At 34.9% G+C, this 19,794-nt stretch overlaps 1 protein-coding gene across 1 annotated transcript in view; it reads right to left on the bottom strand.

Moving 5' to 3' along the window:
- adam19a (ADAM metallopeptidase domain 19a) overlaps positions 1 to 18,050 on the bottom strand; it is a 134,352-nt gene extending 116,302 nt beyond the window's left edge. The window contains exons 1-2 of the mRNA XM_073836879.1: positions 17,708 to 18,050; positions 4,964 to 5,043 (exon numbers count right to left, since the gene is read on the bottom strand). Coding sequence (XP_073692980.1) covers positions 4,964 to 5,043; positions 17,708 to 17,831 — 204 coding nt within the window. The 5' untranslated portion in view covers positions 17,832 to 18,050. The remainder of the gene's footprint in view (positions 1 to 4,963; positions 5,044 to 17,707) is intronic.
- Positions 18,051 to 19,794: the final 1,744 nt, after the last annotated feature.

Raw genomic sequence — 19,794 nt, forward strand, 5'->3', positions numbered from 1 at the left:
AAAAGCCTTTGAAACGTATGAAGTGCTTGTAATTATATTTCAGTACATCACAGAAACAACTGAAACAAAGATCTAAAAGCAGTTGAGCAGCAAACTTTGTGAAAACTAATATTTGTGTCATTCTCAAAACTTTTGGCCACGACTGTACACAGAGTTTACTAAAAAAGAAAGGTTTTGAACAACTCACTTACACTGTTTGGGTTTCCGCTCGCGGCCTTCTTGCCAGTCAAGAAGTGTCGATCTCCGAATGCGAGGAGAGTAAAGATGGATAGCTCCTAAAGCATATTTCCATATAAATGCACGGCTAATTCGTTGTTTTGTCGCAAGTGAAAAACAATATTAACCTTCTAGCCTCATATAAGCCTAATATTTCGTCCTATGGAGTCCATTCATTCGCATTCATAAAGAGCCAGAAAGAGATTTTCTTTTGCTATAAGTTGCTAACATTTTTCCTTCATACACTCGCTCTGGCAGGCGGCCTGTTCCCCTGCCCCGATCCTTAGGGGAGAGTGTCTGTGTGTGTCTTTGTTTCAGCGAATAAAATTACATCCGCCTGACATGCATTCAGCCGAGCTCCAAACAGCACAGTGACTCATTACATCATCACCAGAAGAGCCAGAAGTTCAATCAAACGTCCAGATTCTCATGGCCTGTGAGTGAGTGCACAAACAAACGTGTTTTTCTGTCGAATTGTGAAGTCAACTATTAAGTGAACATGAGAGCCTGTGAGAGACACCAGCAGTGATGGTGAATCGACAAAGCTGTGTTCACACTGACAGCTATTAAATCGCTTGAGATCGCAGAGCCTACGAGCTGTTGGTTTCTAGTAGGAATCTCCTCGCTCTCACTGATAGTTGTAACAGTCGCTGTAGCCAGTGTTTCAGGAAATCGACAACTCTTATAGAAAATGAACATCCGATCGCTTTGATGCGCTGTATTTAGTAATTCATGTTCAAGGAAATGACTAATCTTACCACATCCATGAAAGATGGCAATGTGATTGGTTATTCCTCTCTACAGATGGTGACATATTCACAGGCTGGACCTAAATGTCAAGAAGTTGCTACCACATCAATAGTCAGCACCAGTGGCAAAACAACAGCTGACAAAATCTGTTTGGCTCCCAGATACTGGAGTCAAAAGCGCCATGTGTGTTCAAACTGAGCACATGCTTCCCTCAATTTTCTGTGGGTTTCAGATAATTGATTTTTAAATCTGTAAATCTTACATACATTTTATCAGATGAACTTTGGTCTGTCCAATTTAGTTGCATCATACACAGATAATTTGCTTAAAGGATTACTCCACTTCCAAAATAAAAATGTCCTGATAATATACTCACCCCAATGTCATCCAAGATATTCATGTCTTTCTTTCTGTTGAGGGCAGTTGAGTTTTAGACCAGACTTACAATCGGAAGTGATTGCGACCTGAACAAGTGAATGGTGAGATATTTTTCTAAATAAAATTATCCTGCCAGAAGAAATATCAAGTCTGATCCATCTGTATCACCTCAGTGAGCTTTTTTGGGGCTGTACACTTGCGTAATAAAGCGAATTCAACATTTTCTGACATTTAAGTGTGGATGCAAACTTTTCGTAAATGCTAGTGTGGACGGAAAGTGTTTTAAAATAAAAACACTGTTTTGAGCAGATTAATGTGAACACAGCCTGACAAACTTCCCATGGTGAGCCACACACACAGGACCTGATGTTCATAATTTCGTATTACGCAACATATTATAAGCAAAATATATCTCTCACAACAAAATTACAGGATCTCTATGCATAGAGGTAAACATGTTAAAGTGTTAGTTCTCCCAAAAACAAAAATTCAGTCGTTAATTACTCACCCTCGTGTCGTTCCAAACCCGTAAGACCTTCATCCATCTTCGAAGACAATTTTTTGATATAATCCGAGAATTATCTGACCCTCCGATACACTGTAAACATTTTCACCAGATTTAACTAAAAAACCTAAGTTCAGCAGCTGCCTTAAGTTTTTGAGTTTTTACAATAAAAATGAGTTGATATAACTTGTGAGTTTAAATGACTTAAGTTGATTTAACTTAAAATCTTAAGGCAGCTGCTAAACTTAAGTTTTTAAGTTGAGACTGATGAAAATGAAGCTACAAGAATAAAGAGAACAAAAATAATGACTTTATTCCACATTTTCGCCTCTACAGCATCAGTTTGTGGACAGGCATTTGCAAGAGTACCACAATGCATGTGTGTGCGGAATTTTCATTTTTGGGTAAACTAACCCTTTAATGTTTATTACTTGTATGTTAATCATTGTTCTCATGTCGGTTCAACTGGACCTGTGTTGGGGCATTTAGCTTGACATTTTCAGTCTGTCTCAGGATTTCACAACAAGCCAAGAAGGTTAGATGCATCCGAAGGGCAGACGGAGCACAGATGTCAATATAACAGAGAAATCAGACTGAGTGGATGCTCCAGAGAAGTGCACAAGGATGTGTGCGCACTCACATGTGTCTGGCTGTGGATTGCAGCTGCACTATTCAAGGGTAGGGAAGATCTATTAGGAGAAAAAAATTTAGCAGAGGGAGCTGGGACTTTAAATCAGCCAATGGGAATTGATTCTTCTGTTCAGGTCAAATTTCACTAGTGAACTTTATAGATTATTTATATGCTCTGCAATATTTATATGAGGTTTTCAGTGGCTAATATAGACAACTGGAGAGTGGGTGGCTGATATATATGGTATATAATATTCATATGGTTTTTAAAGTGCCCCTATTATGCCATTTTAAAGGTAGCTAATATTGTTTTATGAGTCTCTTAAAACAGGTTTACATGTATGCAAGTTCAAAAAACACTTAAGTTTTCTCCAAAAATAGATTTACTTTTACCCCGTTTCTAAATGATTTGTAAACGACTCGTGTGAAGCAGTTCGAAGAATCAGTCTCTCTAAACCCCTCCTTTCCGTGAGCCCTCACTGCTGTGATTGGTCAGATGGTGCAGTCCTTCATGATTGGTCTACCGCTACAGCACAAAACGAAACGCCCATTGCCATAACTGAATGACAGCTGTGGAGACCTGTCAATACATAGAAAAGATGGCCTTGATTTTACCCTATCAATTTGAGCCGGAGTCTGACGATGAAACGGTTGAAGTGGCACATCGACAAGAAACTGTTTTGCAAGCACGACTGGAGTAGGACGTTTCTCAGTGGTAAGTGTCATATGTTAACTGTGGAAAGTGCTTGCAATTTGCTTTTGTAAGCGAACCGGGCACACCTCTACGTTGTGAACTTCAACATTGTATAATGCATAACACTGCGTTAAGCCATTGTTTATCATTATCATTACTTAAACTAATAAGGCAGACAGACAGTCAAGCTGCATCAATCACAATTTTTAGACCACATTGCACTCACAGCTGAACAACAGAACTACAGAAACGCAAGTTAGCCGGTTACCAAGACATGGGCGGGGTTGTTACACAACATAACGTACACAAAGACGTATTTTGAACGATCGCTAGAAAATACAATCATCAATTATTAATCATACTTACAGGTAGAAGTTCAGAGGAGCAAGCCGGTCCAAATAAACTGGGCACTGATCCATTTTTTTTTCAAGCGTTTGGTGAATCCCACGTTGTAACGTTACTCCCCAAGATTGGAAAAGCAGTCATCAGTAAAATGACGCGAACACAACACAAGATTGGAATTGTACTGCTGAGGTGTTGTTGAAAAAATGAATGTTAACCACTCATTCTTTGTAGATTCATCTTTCGGAAGGGCATATAAAACAAATTTACTCTCACAGCGCAGGATACAGCGTCTTCGTGACATGATGTAATCCACGTGAAAATTGTACTGTTTGTGGGCGGGCAAGTTGTTCGCGACATAGAACGTGGGCGGACATTATGCAAATGTGTAGTTCGTGCCGTGTGGCCGTAACAGAAAAAGATTCGAATTGCTGACGACTCGTTTAGGCGAATGTGAGCCGACTCTTTTTTTTGACAGACAAAAACTTCATTTATCGTGCACTGTCGGCGTCACAACTTTGCAGATAGTTTATGTTCACATACAGCTACATGACACACTACATGAAATATCATAATTGAAAAGGCATAATAGGGGCACTTTAAAAACCATCCAGATGGATAAATAGAATAGATGGGTAAATAGACGTGTAGAAAATGACTCCAAGCTACAATCTAGAACTGTCACCACTGAATGCTCATCATGCGACAACTGGACACAGAACCAGGAGCCATGATTAGAGCAGCTGCCTGAAACCCCACTACATTGTTGTCATTGATTTAAACAAAAGAGGAGCCTCTTTTAGACGCTTCAGAAGGCAGGCGGTCGCCTAGACTGCACAGAATCATCAAGCTCTTCCAAGAGAACATGAAGGGAAACCTTTTTAGTTGCTTGTTAGAAACTCTGAATGTTAGAACACCTGCAGCGACCAAACACAAGGGTCTGTCTGGATTCCAGGCCTTCCTCATAATGGAAGAGTCTAAAATACACACCAGCAGAGTTTCTCTACAAGCTTTCGTAACTCAGATAACAAGAACCAGAACCCTAGGGTGCTTATCAGGAGCTGCTTTCTGGCAGTCACGCTGCCACCGCCAGCTGCAAGAGGCAACAACTACATCCTTCTAAGTACCCGATGGAATGGCTTGTAAGACACTGGCTTGACCATCTTCATGAAGAAAAAAATCACTATGTTGTCCGTCAGATTACAGTTCACGAAAAACCTTTGCCACAATGCTGAATTCCACAAACATCAATTATTGCACAACATACCACATTGTTTGGAAACTTGCTGCTGAAACCACAACAGCATGTTTTTAGTACACCATCGAACTAAACGTCACCCTAGTGTGGAGTGTCCTGACAGTTCGCATAAATAAAACTGATGAATATTTAATGTTATATAAAAATATGTATGTGCTGAATATTTCATTTTTTTTTTTATTATCGTTACCTTAAATGCTGTTTCACTCTCTTGCTGTGCAGTTCTGTGAGAGATCCAGTGTGCTGTCACTCTCTGTCCTCTGTCTTCCACTGAAAAGAAAGAGATACACTGAGATGATGGAAGGGAATAAATGTTTACTGACATTTAAGCCTCACTTTTAGGGTCAAAGACATATCAGAGTGTCCATGACAAAGAAAAGGACAAATCTTTTCCAAACAGTTTAAAATGCATGTGATACGTTCTTAGAAATATTAATCTTGATTTCAGCTTGCCATAAACAATGACTCGAAAAGTCATGTGGTATAACCATCAAGAAAAATGTACAAGGAACAACATTTTCCTTAAATCTTGAATACATGTGAGCCTACATGTGATCATTACTATCAAAGTTTAAAAATTACACTACTGTTCAACGTTTTTTGTTTACAGTACTTTTTTTTTAAAGTCATTCATAATGACGTCCATGTCTAATAAAAGCTGTTCATTTGAATTTCTACCTGTCAAAAATCCTGAATAAAATCTGTATGCAGTTTCCACAAAAATATTAAATAGCACAACTTTCACATAAGAAATGTTTCTTGAACACCACACCAGCATATTAGCATCACTTCTGAATGGAAGCCTGTTTCCGCAACTGAATAAAAGATAAAAAAGGTAATTTTAAGGACTTTTAATCTCACAATCCTGATTTTTTTCCTCGCACTTGCATGTTTACATCACACAACTCTGACTTTTTTCTGTGAGGTATAAACTTGCAGTTGTGAGTTATAAAGGCATAATTGTGAGACATAAAATCACAATTCTGAGAAATTAAGTCAGAATTTTGTGATACAAACTCACAATTGTGAGTTTAAAGTCAGAATTAACTTCACAATTCTATGAAATAAACTTGCAATTCTAAGAAAAAAGTCAGAATTAAGAAATATACTGACAAATTCTGACATATTTTTCCTTAAAATTGCGAGGTTATATCTTGCAATTGTGACTTTTTTTCTCAGAATTGTGTGATATAAACTCGCAATTGTGAGTTACAAAGTCAGAATTGCGAGTTTATATCTCAATATTCTGAGAAAAAATTCGGAATTGCGAGATATAAACTTGCAATTGTGAGAAAAAAGTTAGAATTGTGAGACACAAACTTGCATTTTTTTTTCTCAAAAATCGTGTGATATAAACTCACAATTGTAAGTTATAAAGTCAGAAATGCGATACATAAACTTGCATTTCTGAGACATAAACTCGCAATTCTGAGACACAAAATCACAATTCTGACTGAGGGGAAAAAGACTGATATGTTCTCAGAATTGTGTTTATATCTCACAATTCTGACTTTATAACACGCAATTACGAGTTATTAAGTCAGAATTGTGAGACATAAACTTGCAATTCTGAGAACAAATTTGGACTTTATACATCACAATTGGGAGTTTATATCTCAATATTCTGAGAAAAAATTCTGAATTGCGAGATACAAACTCGCAATTGTGAGAAAAAAGTTAGAATTGCGAGACACAAACTTGCATTTGTGAGAAAAAAGTTTTTACCTCGCAATTCTGACTTTTTTTCTCAGAATCGCTTGATATAAACTCACAATTGTGAGTTATAAAGTCAGAATTGCGATACATAAACTTGCATTTCTGAGACATAAACTTGCAATTCTGAGACATAAACTCACAATTCTGACTTTATTTCTGAGTTTATTTCTCGCAACTATGACTTTTCTTCTCAGAATTCTCAAATTTGGGCTTTATAAGTCACAATTGGGAGTTGATATCTCAAAATCCTGAGAAAAAAATCAGAATTGCGAGATATAAACTCGCAATTGTAAGAAAAAAGTTAGAATTGCGAGACACAAACTTGCATTTGCAAAAAAAATCCTCACAATTCTGACTTTATTTCTAATAATTCTGAGTTTATATCACACAATTTAAAAAAAAAAATCTCACAATTCTAACTTTATAACTTGGAATTGCGAGTTTATATAACACAATTTTGAGAGAAATGTCAGAATTGCGAGTTTGTATGAAGCAAATCTGAGGATAAAGTCAGAATTGTGAGATACATAGTCGCAATAACATTTTTTTATTTTTTATTCAGTGATGGAAATAGGCTTCCATGCTTCTGGGGGGTTATATTACTGTGGTAAACATTTAGCAGGAATAAATTAGCATTTGAACTTGCTTTGATAATAATTCACAAAAAAGAAGCCTTGGAAAACATAAGAGACTTCTTTTAAAAACAATAAAATGATTACTGATCCTAAACATTTGAACGGAAGTTTAACAAACTTGAATAATTCATTTCGATAAAGTTTTGAGTGGTTATATCATAGGACACTTTTCCTGACCTTGTTTTGTATCACAACAAAAAAGCCAAATGATCTGAGACTTGAATTGAATTAGGGGCATGGTCTGTTTCAGCGTGTACCCCGAGATGAAATCCTGCAGGCGCCCCAGACTACTAACTATGTTTGTGCTTTCATTAAGCCTGAAACCTTATGAAAGTTGAACATGGATGTGTTACTTATGAGAGTACAATACAGTTTGGCGATCTAGGCCTGGTATTAAGTTAATCAACTCTAGAGAGGCAGCTGAAAGTGGGCAATAGGTCAGACTATTAATCTCCCTCAATCACTCATGATTAAGAGGAATAATCATCCTCATAAATCATTTTCTACGTCTCAGCTTTCATGCACTTGATTTAAACCTCTCGACGGATCCAAAATTAGACACTAAAATTACAAGCTTTTACAAGTTGATTATCAGCACAGCAAAACTGGCTATTCATTTTCTCCGATAAAGAGGAGACAGGAGGAGAGAGGTAATGAGAGTTGGATTTTTCTCTTACCTCCTTCTCTTTTCCTCAACGATAGCACTTTTCTTTACAAAAAAGAAACAAATAAGCATTCCCTCTCAGCTTGATCCTAGACATTTGGGGTCCCACACAGAGCTGTCATGCACACAAATGTGGAAAAATAAGATCATTACTGACCTCGCCATATCCATTTATGACTGGAGTTTATAAAATATGACACGCGGTAAAAGGAAGCAATAGAATTGATCGGGAAGGTAGAGTGTCGGCACGCTCCTCACAAGACCATCCTTTTTCCAATTTGCTTTTCTATTTCCAAATTGTAATGGTCTCATCTCTTCTAATGCTAAAATATCTGACTCGCCTAAAATCAGCACGATTTCACTGCGGCTTGTCAATCACAATGCAATGTTTCGCAAAGTCTATTTTGGTCGTAACCGCAGTTCTCAATAAACATCATCAAAGGCCAAGTTTGAGTTCTGGGGACGTAAAATAATCAGCCTGTCGCCTGCACAACATAAATCCAGAGAATCCATCAACGCAGACTATGGCCCTCTAGAGAAAACCATTTTCCAAAACTAATAGGTTTAGAGAAGGCATTAGCTGCAAGCCAGCCTAAGACATTGTTCCCAAAGAATGATCTAAGAAGGCCAGAGCTGGCTTGAGGGCACTTGCTCTTCAAACACAGCGAAATTGACCTTCCTCTGGTTGACAATTATCTGCCTGTCAAGTCACTCAACTGCCATGGGGGTCCCAAAGAGCCTTACTTTTTCCACTTCCTCTCTTACCAGGCGTTTTAGGAACAGACCTCAGGAGAAAAGTAGAAGTCTGAAGGACAAGAGGATTAGCATTCTTCCTCTTTTTGCTATCTGTTCACTTTCCTGTCTTGCTTTCCTTTGGAGTCTCATTAATACAAAGAAAAAATTATAAATTACTTCAAAAATTAACTTACATTTTCTCTTATTTATGTACACCTTACAAAGAAAGCAACATTTAACATTTGTGATTTCCTCCCATTTTAACACCTCCACACAGGAATGTGTGTAAAATCTTTGATTTCCTGAACAATATTGAGGTCAGACCTGAGGATGGGATAGGTTGAGTATAACTGACAGATCTGACCGGATGTCAGCTTTCAAATGTCACAAATGAAATATTGCACCAGATGTTACAAAACCAGGTTACACCCATACAGTATGAGGCCTAATGAGATCCAGATATCCAGCACAGATGTAAAAAAGCACATAAGATCTATAAAGCAACATTGCTGTTAGGATTACGTATCGATCACCGAGTGAGGACAGAATACAAATAGAGAGAAAAACAGATGAGATGATTATGATTTCCTGTCAGTACTGAGAGAGATAGAAGGGAAGAGAGATGAAAGGGGTATTTAAAAATTTACGACTGATTTGAGTGGCCAAATGGACGGTATGCTGATATATAGCCGACCTAATGCAATTTAATAACTGAAAATGAAACACAAAATTGCTTAAATGAAGTAAAGTGCAATGCATTTATTTTATACTAAGTGTAGTTTAAGTCGCTTAACATATTTACTGACATATCGCTTGTGATATAAAAATTGTAATTAAAATTTATTTGGAGTACTACTTGTGCACAATGTACATTTCTTAATATCAAGCCTAAATATGTTTTAATATCACTACTGATGAGGACTGTATGATCTTTAAATAATATCTGTCTTTAAATGCAAAATATTAAAGTATACTTGCAATAGTTCCACTTTAACAATCAAATACTTCAGTATATCTTTAGTTGGACTTCAGCACTACTTTAGCACAATTAAAGTGCATTAAGAGCAAAATTGGTTGTTTCAATTAAGCAGACTTTAAGCATACAGTTAATATGCTAAAAGTACAACTGCAGGGTATTTTTATTAAGTACATACAGTTGAGGTCAAAAGTTTACATCCCCCTTTCAGAATCTGCAAAATGTTAATTATTTTACCAAAATAAGAGGGATCATACAAAATGCATGTTATTGTTTTTTTAGTACTGACCTGAATAAGATATTTTACATAAAAGAAAATAATAGTAATAGCTGAATTTATAAAAATGACATGAGCTTGTTCAAATGTTTACAACCCCTTGATTCTTAATACTGTGTTGTTACCTGAATGATCCATAGCTTTGTTTTTTTGTTTAGTGATAGTTGTTCATGAGTCCCTTGTTTGTCCTGAACAGTTAAACTGCCTGCTGAGGGACCTGAAGGATTTTTCTGAAGAACAGCAGGTGGTTTAACTGTTCAGGACAAACAAGGGACTCATTAACAACTATTACAACTATTTAAAACACAACTGTGGATCATTTAGGTAAGAACACTGTATTAAGAATCAAGGGGATGTAAACTTTTAAACAGGGACATTTTTATAAATTATTATAAAATTATATTAAAATTATTAAAACTATTATTTTCTCTTGTGGACTATAAGTAATTTTTTTTATGTGAAGTTATCTTATTCAGGTCAGTACTAAATAAATAATAATATGCATTTTGTATGATTCCTCTTATTTTGGTTTGCAGATTCTGAAAGGGGTGTGTAAACTTTTGACTTCAACTGTAATATGTAAATGTATTTGCAGTATACTTACCATAAAATAAATGTATTGTTCATAAATTTTAGTATTTTTATTTTAGGGAATGTATTGTGCATAATACATTATTTGCTGAAATTTTATGTTACAATAGTTTCCTATCCCAGCTTAATGTTTTATAATCTGTCATGTGTAAGTTGACTTCTCAGAAAAGTGCAAACACTGTGGTAATGTGGTGCAAAAAAAATCTAGCTTTACATAGAAACATTAGCGCAACTAACGACGTGCGTTTGGAACGTGACTATCTGTTCTTTTCGGTGACTTCAGAAATGATACTGTTATAAATTATGCACTTCAACTTTAATTGCAATAAATTGTCAAAATTGTTTATTGGCAAGGATGCGCACAAGGGAAGATTATTTAACCATTAAATGGTGTCTGTATCCCACGATACAGGCATTTGAGAAATTGGGCGTACGAAAAAAGGTAAAACTGTGTAAAATCTAGTATGAAACTAAAAAACTTTGTTTAAAATAGTCTAAAATAAAGCAATTTACTGGCCTAGCCAATATATCAGTCTATCACAACAGCTGTCTGACTATGTGAGGAATTCTACACATCATCTGTGTGATTGACCAATCCATAGACCATTGCTGAGAGACAGGGGAAGAAAAAAAAACATGTCAGTATCAGATTGACAGGAAGCATCTGCAATTTAGTAAGTCCAAAACACTCTAAAAGATGCTGCATGCTGCAGATGACGGACTATGATTGTGCGCGTGTGTGTGTGTGTGTGTGTGTGCGTGAGATAAGCTGGCACAAGACTGAATGTTGCTTCTGTGTGGGGGATCTCTTCTCTGAATTGTGCCTGGTGCATGTGAGAGAGAAGACAGAAAGAAAGAGAGATAGAGCGGTTTGAATGGAACTGTTTCTATCACTGTTTCCAGGGTGCCGTTTTAAACCAAATGCAATCACAAAGCGCTGCAGGGACCGGGCGTCTTCAGTGACAGCTCTAAACAACACAGGCAAACTCCTCCCTTACCTTCCAACTAACAGCTCCGCCACACTCCCCATTTCTGTCTGCAGCTTTTTGTCTCTCTGATCCACTCTCTGATTATCTTTGTCTCTCTGTATCTCTTTCTCTCTCTCTCTAACACACACTCCGTCTCTCTCGCTCATTATATAGCACATGAGAATGTCAATTTATAATGCAATCTGACTCATACAGCCTTCAATATTTTTTTTTTTTTTTGTTCAAATGCCATAAGTGTTGCTTGTGTAGGAGTGCACTAAAGTCTCCTCACACTTCAAACTGTTCTGAGATACACTGATTTATGTTCTTTGGTCTTTATCAAAGAAGTTTATGCTGCTCTAGTTGATGCGCAATGGACACACAAAGCATGAATACTATTTGAAATGCTAACAATGTTTGGACTCTTGTAAAAGAAGTGCAATTCGGCATACTTGTAAAAATGGTAGTTAATTAGAAATAATATACTTTAAAAGTAATATATTTAAGTATGAATAAAACTTAAGAGTGCCATGTACGTCTGCTGAGAGGCATTAAAAGAGTGTTCAGTTTCTGTCTCCGCAGTTCTGACTATAAGTCTAATGCTTCGTGAAGTTTTAAAATAACACACCATCTGCACTACACCTAAACCTATCCGACAGTATGAACAAAAGTGAATGTGGTGTAAAAATGCAATCACAAGCATGCCGTTTTAGCTTGTTTTTCAATCTGTCATCTTTCAGCTCTTTCATCGTGAGTCTTGTTTTTCACAGGATTCATACCCAAGGATTCCACATCCTAAAGTCCAATTCCATGCCAGCTGAGTTACCAGGCAAACTTTTTATGTCCAGAAAGAGAAACATATATAGTTGTAATCATAACTGTGTATGAAAACTATTACAAGTGCTCACTGTTTTACTGCCTGTAGTGGTAATTTCTGTTGGAAACTGCAGTGATATGTACTTATTGGTACGTATTTTGCATCTTGCGAAAAAGTTTCCACAGGTACGTTTTTGTCATGAAATCGGGTTGAGATTGAATGTTTTCAGACACTAAGTTGCATGTTAACAGTGCATGTTATTTACAATTTAATGAAAATGCATTATAGTCAAATGTTTACATACACCTTACAGAATCTGCTAAATGTTAATTATTTTACCAAAATAAGAGGGATCATAAAAAATGCATTTTATTTTTTATTTTTTAAGATATTTCACATAAAACATATAGTCCACAACAGAAAATATTTGAATTTATAAAAATAATCTCATTCAAAAGTTTACATACACTTGATTCTTAATACTGTGTTGTTATGTGAATGATCACAGTTGTTGGTTTAGTGATAGTTGTTCATGAGTCCCTTGTTTGGCCTAAACAACTAATCTGCCCGCTGTTCTTCAGAAAAATTCTTCAGGTCCCACAAATTCTTTGGTTTTCCAGCATTTCTGTGTATTTGAACCCTTTCCAACAATGACTGTATGATTTTGAGATCCATCTTTTCACACAGAGGACAACTGAGGGACTCATATGCAACTATTAGAGAAAGTTGTTGGAAAGGGTTCAAATACACAAAAATGCTGAAAAACCAAAGAATTTGTGGGACCTGAAGGATTTCAGAAGAACAACGGGCAGTTTAACTGTTCAGGACAAACAAGAGACTCATGAATATGAATAACTATCACTAAAAAAAAAACGCAGCTGTGGCTCATTCAGGTAACAACACAGTTTTAAGAATCAAGTGTATGTAAACTTTTGAACGGGGTAATTTTTTATAAATTCAACTATTATTTTCTTTTGTGGACTATATGTAAACATATTTTATGTGAAATTTCTTATTCAGGTCAGTACTAAATAAAAAATAACATGCATTTTGTACGATCCCTCTTATTTTGGTAAAATAATTAACATTTTACAGATTCTGGTTTATGTAAACTTTTGACTTCAACTGTATATTACATGCAGTTAGTTTGACCAACTAAAATAGCACTTACTTACATCTTTTATTTACTACACTTATGGTAAAATGGTATATGTCATGTATTATTTTGTAATTACACATTTGTAATCATGGTTACATTTGAAAAAAAAAAAAACTAAAAATTTAGACAAATTAAAAGAAAAAAATTAAAACAAAGATTTACAATGCATGTCAAAGTTAGGTTACTTAAGTGTGTTAAACAGTCATGAAACTGTAATTTAACTACACATAAGAGGCCTTTTATTTCATTAATATTATATTTTCTGAAAGTTCAGTTTTTTAAATTTACTTTTAAGTATATTATAGTAAGCACACTACGAGTGTACTGCATATTCAAGACAATTTTTACAAGAATATACAGAATTTGAAATTTATGCTGCATTTTAAAATACAGAGAGGATTTATAACGACGTACAGTGGGACTACAGCTTGAGAAAAGATGGCGTTATAATAAGATTCCATGCCACAAAAGTCGCTTTCACAAGGAAAAACAACCATTATCTATTGTGTGAGCCAATTTATGAAAGTCATTATCTTGATAGAAAAACTGTAGTCCAGGGACTAATGGAACATTCCAGGAACAAGGGGCTTTTTAGACATACTGATGAAACCCAAAGTCATCCATCTTTCTTCTCATCGCATAAACATAAGGCGTATAAATGAATAATGGCAATATAACTAACCCATGCAGCTGTGGCAAGCACAAAGCGCTCTGAGTAGACCACTGCAAAAAGCCTGCCTTATTTATACCTCCTGTGCTATTATGTGCATATTTCAAATAAGTCTACAATGCACGAACCCGTGCCTTCCTCGAAGAGAAGTTCTTTCAAATTTTATACTGTAGCGTGGTTTGTACTTAATTCTGATGTGAGCATTATTATCTTGCAGCATTTGTCTTTTTTAGTTTTTCAAATCATTCTGCAACAAATAGTAGAGTACAGAGAAAACACAAACTGGTCTTTAGTCAAAAACACACAATAGGACTGTTTACAGACTATTTATTATTTAATTGCTACACTATTGATATTTCTCTTTATATTCTGTTTCTCTACAATTTTCTGCAATTAATTCAGCATGGACTGCCCAAAGTACAGAACCCTTTTCCAACAACACTGTGAAAAATATTTTTGAAGTTTTAAATCAAATTTGAGTCTTTTGACTTATTTGCCAGTTTTTGCAATTATTTATGAAAATGACTATAACATAAACATTATAGTTTTTTCTTTTTAATAGCTGCAAGAAATTGAAAGTAAATCCATTCATCTGTGAATGCTAGACTGGTCAATGTTTGTAATAAATATTTGACACAGCATGTGTATCTGATTGACAGGCAAGGAAAAGCACATTTTGTGAACAAACTGAACAAACCGGAGATTGCACCCAAACAAATGAATAAAGTTTTATGTTCAGCATAAAAGTAATCCTGAAGTCCTCCAAGGCCAGCTTTACTATGGTCGATATCTGTTTTGAGATGAAAGATGGCATCAATTAACAACTTGCATTGTATAAAAGGAGAAAGAGAGAGAGAGAAAAGGAGACTGCAGAGGTACAATAGACACTATTACGTAGGAAATCGATTGTCCAGATGAGCGGTCAGTTATCACAGACAACAGTCATTACAAAAAATATTTAACTTAGGAAGCTGTGTGTAATAATCGTGTGTAAAAAAGTTTTTTGTTTAGCCTCTTTTGTCCTAATATTCCCAGCATTAGAATTAGTATTTAAAATGTTCTCTATTGAACACTGAATAGACTGCATTCTCATATCTTGGATTTATTTGCATTCAAAATTGCTGTTGGTCTTTTCCTCATTACATATGCAAATGAAGCAAGCACCAAATTTCCTTTTTTTATTATTATGTCACAAGATTTCTACCAGTTTAAGTAGACACAACAATAAGCTTGCTTTGTGCATCATTTAAAATCCACATGTAGGATAAACAAGCCATAAGTATATTTTAACATCAACTTCTCAGCTCAGCAGAATATTTGCTCTCGCTAATAGCTCTTGCTTGTCGTAGATAATATCACTAGCCTTGTTATAAATGCATTAAAGGTCTGTCACGCAATATGGAGACCGAAGCTCAGTGCAGGTCCCAGAGTCCCCGGTCAAATCTCAGAGAGATGTAGCAACTTCTCCAAACACGCAGAACACGCGGAGAGCTTGTGTAGTTTCTGTTGGAACAGTAGTGAACCTGATATCCTGAGACCAACAGCCTGTTTGAGTTTCTTGAAAACACACAGTGTTTAAATGACAGAATAGTGATGCCTGTGATGAAATATTCTGATGGAAAAAATGGTCAGTGGTCTTCCTTTTTCTTTTACATTTGTTGCTCAGTGTTAATAATGCTGAGTAAAGTAACCTGTGGTTTATAATATTGGCAGTAATGGATCTGCAGCATCAATAACAGTTTGGTTTTAATGAAGTCCTGGCATTAAGACTGACATCACATCATTGCTTTACACAACTGAAAGAATGCCTTATGTCTAAAAATCAAATCCATGTTTGAAATGTGTCGCTTTTATATAGGAATTCTGGTCGCGGTCCCCTAAACAACCCTGGTCATTTACTTACTAACCTCTTAGCGTTCCAAAGTTCCACCCGCGGAATGTTTTGCATTGAATTAAATTTGACAGGAACACTAAGGGGTTAAAGCACTTTTGAACAAGAAATAGTTGAAGGAAAAGAACATATGTGACCCTGGACCACAAAACCTTAAGTAGTCTTAAGTAGCAAAGGTATATTTGTAGCAATAGACAAGAATACATTGTATGGGTCAAAATGATTTTTATTTAATGCCATAAACCTCTAGAATATTAAGTAAAGTTTGTAAAGATGTTCTGTGAAGATATTTTGTAAAGTCCCTACCGTAAATATAACAAATTAATTTTTGATTAGTAATATGCATTGCTAAGAACTTTATCTGGACAGCTTTAAAGGCGATTTTCTCAATATTTAGATTTTTTTGCACCCTCAGATTCCATATTCCAACAGTTGTCTCTCCAAATATTGTTCTATCCTAACAAACCATACATTGATGAAAATCGTATTTATTCAGCTTTCAGATGACATATGCATTTTTTAAATTAAAATTACCCTTATGACTGGTTTTGTGATCCAGGGTCACATATAGGCTATACAAAATTTGACATATATTTAATACGGTTCTCTTATAAAGTTTGTTTAAACATAATGACTTGAAAATACTTTTTTTAATATCAGCTCAACAATTAAATGAATAATATAATGAATAAAAATACTACAATCAAAGAGCGTCGTAACAAATTTAATGCATTCATTTACTAATAAATAAATAAATAAATAAATAAATAAATAAATAATGTTTATTATCACCAACTGCTCTTTGTTGTAAACTGCCTCAGTATACTGTGATTTAACTATCTTTGTTATGTTGTAGTTGCTGCAAGAGTTTCTAAATTAAATAACCACTCCAAATCATTCATAAATGGTTTAGATTCACTAGAAGAATCGGTTCATAAGAGTCATTCGTTCGAGAATCGTCACGCTATTTTTGTCGTTCGACATGTATTTCTTTTATTCACTAAATTTGCTTTGATTTACGATGCATGTTTTTTTTTATTAAATGAAAATAACCGACTATGTAAGTCAGTCATTGGAGTTCAGACTTGATCCACTAAAAAGAACCGACTCTGACTCACTCATTTGGGAATCTGATTACACTGGTATCGCTTGATTGTTTTTGATTCACCAAAAAGATTCGACTGATAAGAGTCATTCGTTAGAGAATCTTACTACACTGGGCGGCGCGCTGCGCTGTTGATTCAAGATGTGGATTTTAGTATATCAGCGCTGTGCTGATGAATTGTATTCAGTATACTCGCAGAATATTTGAGTTCGGAACTTCGGAAGCATGATAATTTTAGGCATGAGAATCATTCGATTCTTGTGCTTTAAAAATGCAGCCGGTTGTGAAAAAGAAGCAGTTCTCGATCTCTAGCCCTCAGTCGTTCGAGCTGTAAATGTTAGAATCATTATGCTACGAGCTTAGCTATATGTCACATTTGAGATCAGTTGAGATCAATATAAAGCTGCTATCACATCTAATTATGTCCTGAAGCGTGTATCAGCAACAATAATGTAAACAATCAGCTGAGAATAAAGTGGTCTTGCTTTAGTCAACGTGGGCAACATCGCCATCCTTATATGGAAGAGAAATCACTGATGTATTATTGCTCAGAAGAATTTGTTTACACAATAACCTAAGCAAACAACGTATTTATGCATCAAATCTACACTTTCTAAAGATATTTAAATGCGTTTTGCCCGCAAGAAAACTTCTTCACGGATGCGCGCAACTGGTTGATAAAGGAGAGCAACTTTCCAAGTATGTTCTGTGTAAGAAAGCAGTGTCTTACCTTCCTCCCGAGGATTTCCGCCTACAATTTCCAGTAAACCGTTAAAGAGAAAAAGCGATAGCAATACAAGCACATATCGTGTCGATGAAATGTGTCCGTTTTTCTGTCTGTGTTTGGTATACATCCCTGTGGCGGTCGGTGCTGTTCTCCGTCTCGCCTCTCGCTGTATTCACTCGCCAGCTTGAGAGGAAACAAGAAGAAATAGATGTAATTGAGTCAGCTAAGCTCTGCCCTCTCGATTTGCGTGAGCCACACGAACCATTATATGTTCGTTAAACTGTCCTAGTAAGAGCAGACAGAACACAACCAAGGAAGGAAGGGTGAGAACTGTGAAGCCTTGCGGGCACTTGAAAGCACGCGCCAGGCTTTCCTCCGGGCATAGTGAATTTATGACTCATTGATCACTGTATTCAGCAGACCCCTGCTGAGTAAAATAGCTTAAAACAGCCTAGGCTGGTCTGAAATGGTCTCTCGGTCAAGTCAGGCTCGTTTTAGATGCTTGGTTTATATGACTGATGTGTGGAAACCCATTTTCACCATATAAGAAAAAAAAAACATTCTTTGGTAAATCACAATTATGACATAAAAAGTCATAATTGTGACATAAATTACGAGATAGTAAATCCTAGTAAAACCAAGATAAAAAGACATTAAAAAGTAAAAATTATGATATAAAAGTCATATTTGAGATGCACGTTTGACTGTTAAATTTCAGAATTATTACTTAGTATGTTGTAATGTTTACTTTTATGTCACAATTATGAGTTAGTATGTCTATTTTAACTTTTTAATCTCATAATTGATTTACCCACATGATATTTTTCTTATGTGGCAGAGATAGGCTTCCACAGGGAAATAATCTTCCATACTAATGTGACTGTTCTTGAATTCTGAATGATTCATTCTAGAAACATGTTTTCGAAAGCATTTTACCGTAAAAGTAATACTGCATTAAAAACATAAATATTAAAAAATACTATATTTTACTGCAATATTTACTATTTTTTAAACTAACCTAACTACCAATCAAAAGTTTTTGAACAGTAAGATTTTTAATGTTTTTAATAGAAGTCTCTTCTGCTCACCAAGCCTGCATTTATTTGATCCAAAGTACAGCAAAAATAGTAAAAATTTGAAATATTTTACTATTTAAAATAACTGTTTTCTGTATGAATATATTTTAAATCGTGATATATGTGATATTATTATTATTATTATTATTATTACTACTACTATTATTATTGTTATTATTATTATTATTATTATTATTATTATTATTATTATTATTATTATTATTATGTTTAAAACAGCTGAGTAGAATTTTTTCAGGTTTCATTGACAAAAAGAAAGTTCAGAAGAACAGCATTTATCTGAAATAAAAATATTTTTTTAACATTATACATTTCTTTACCACCACTAATTTCTTTCCTCAAAAAAAAAAAAAAATGGTATAGTGTATAATATTACACAAGCTTTTTATTTCAGATAAATGCTGATCTTTGGATCTTTCTATCCATCAAATAATCCTAAAAAACAAATGTACTCAACTGTTTTAAATATTGATGATAATAAATAATAATTAATAATAATAATAAATATTTCTTAAACAGCAAATTAGCATATTAGAATGATTTTTGAATCATGACTGGACACTGAAGACTGGAGTAATGATGCTAAAAAATAGTTTTAACCACAGGGATAAATTACATTTTAAAATATATTGTTATAGAAAACAAATTTTTTTTAAGTAGTTATAGAAATTAATACTTTTATTTAGCAAGGATGCTTTAAATTGATCAAAAGTGACCATAAAGACATTTTTAATGTTACAAAAGATTTCTATTTCAGATAAATGCTTTTTTCTGAACTTTCTATTCATCAAAGAAACCTGACAAAAAAATCTACACCGCTGTTTTCATATTATTATTTATATTAATAATGATAAATGTTTCATTTGAGCAGCAGATCAGAATATTAGAATGATTTCTGAAGAATCATGTGACTGGTGTAATGATGCTAAAAATTCATCCTTGAAATCACAGGAATAAATTACATTTCAATTTCAATTTACATTTACATTTTAATAT

This window comes from Garra rufa, chromosome 3, assembly GCF_049309525.1.
Source record: "Garra rufa chromosome 3, GarRuf1.0, whole genome shotgun sequence".
NCBI lineage: Eukaryota > Metazoa > Chordata > Actinopteri > Cypriniformes > Cyprinidae > Garra > Garra rufa.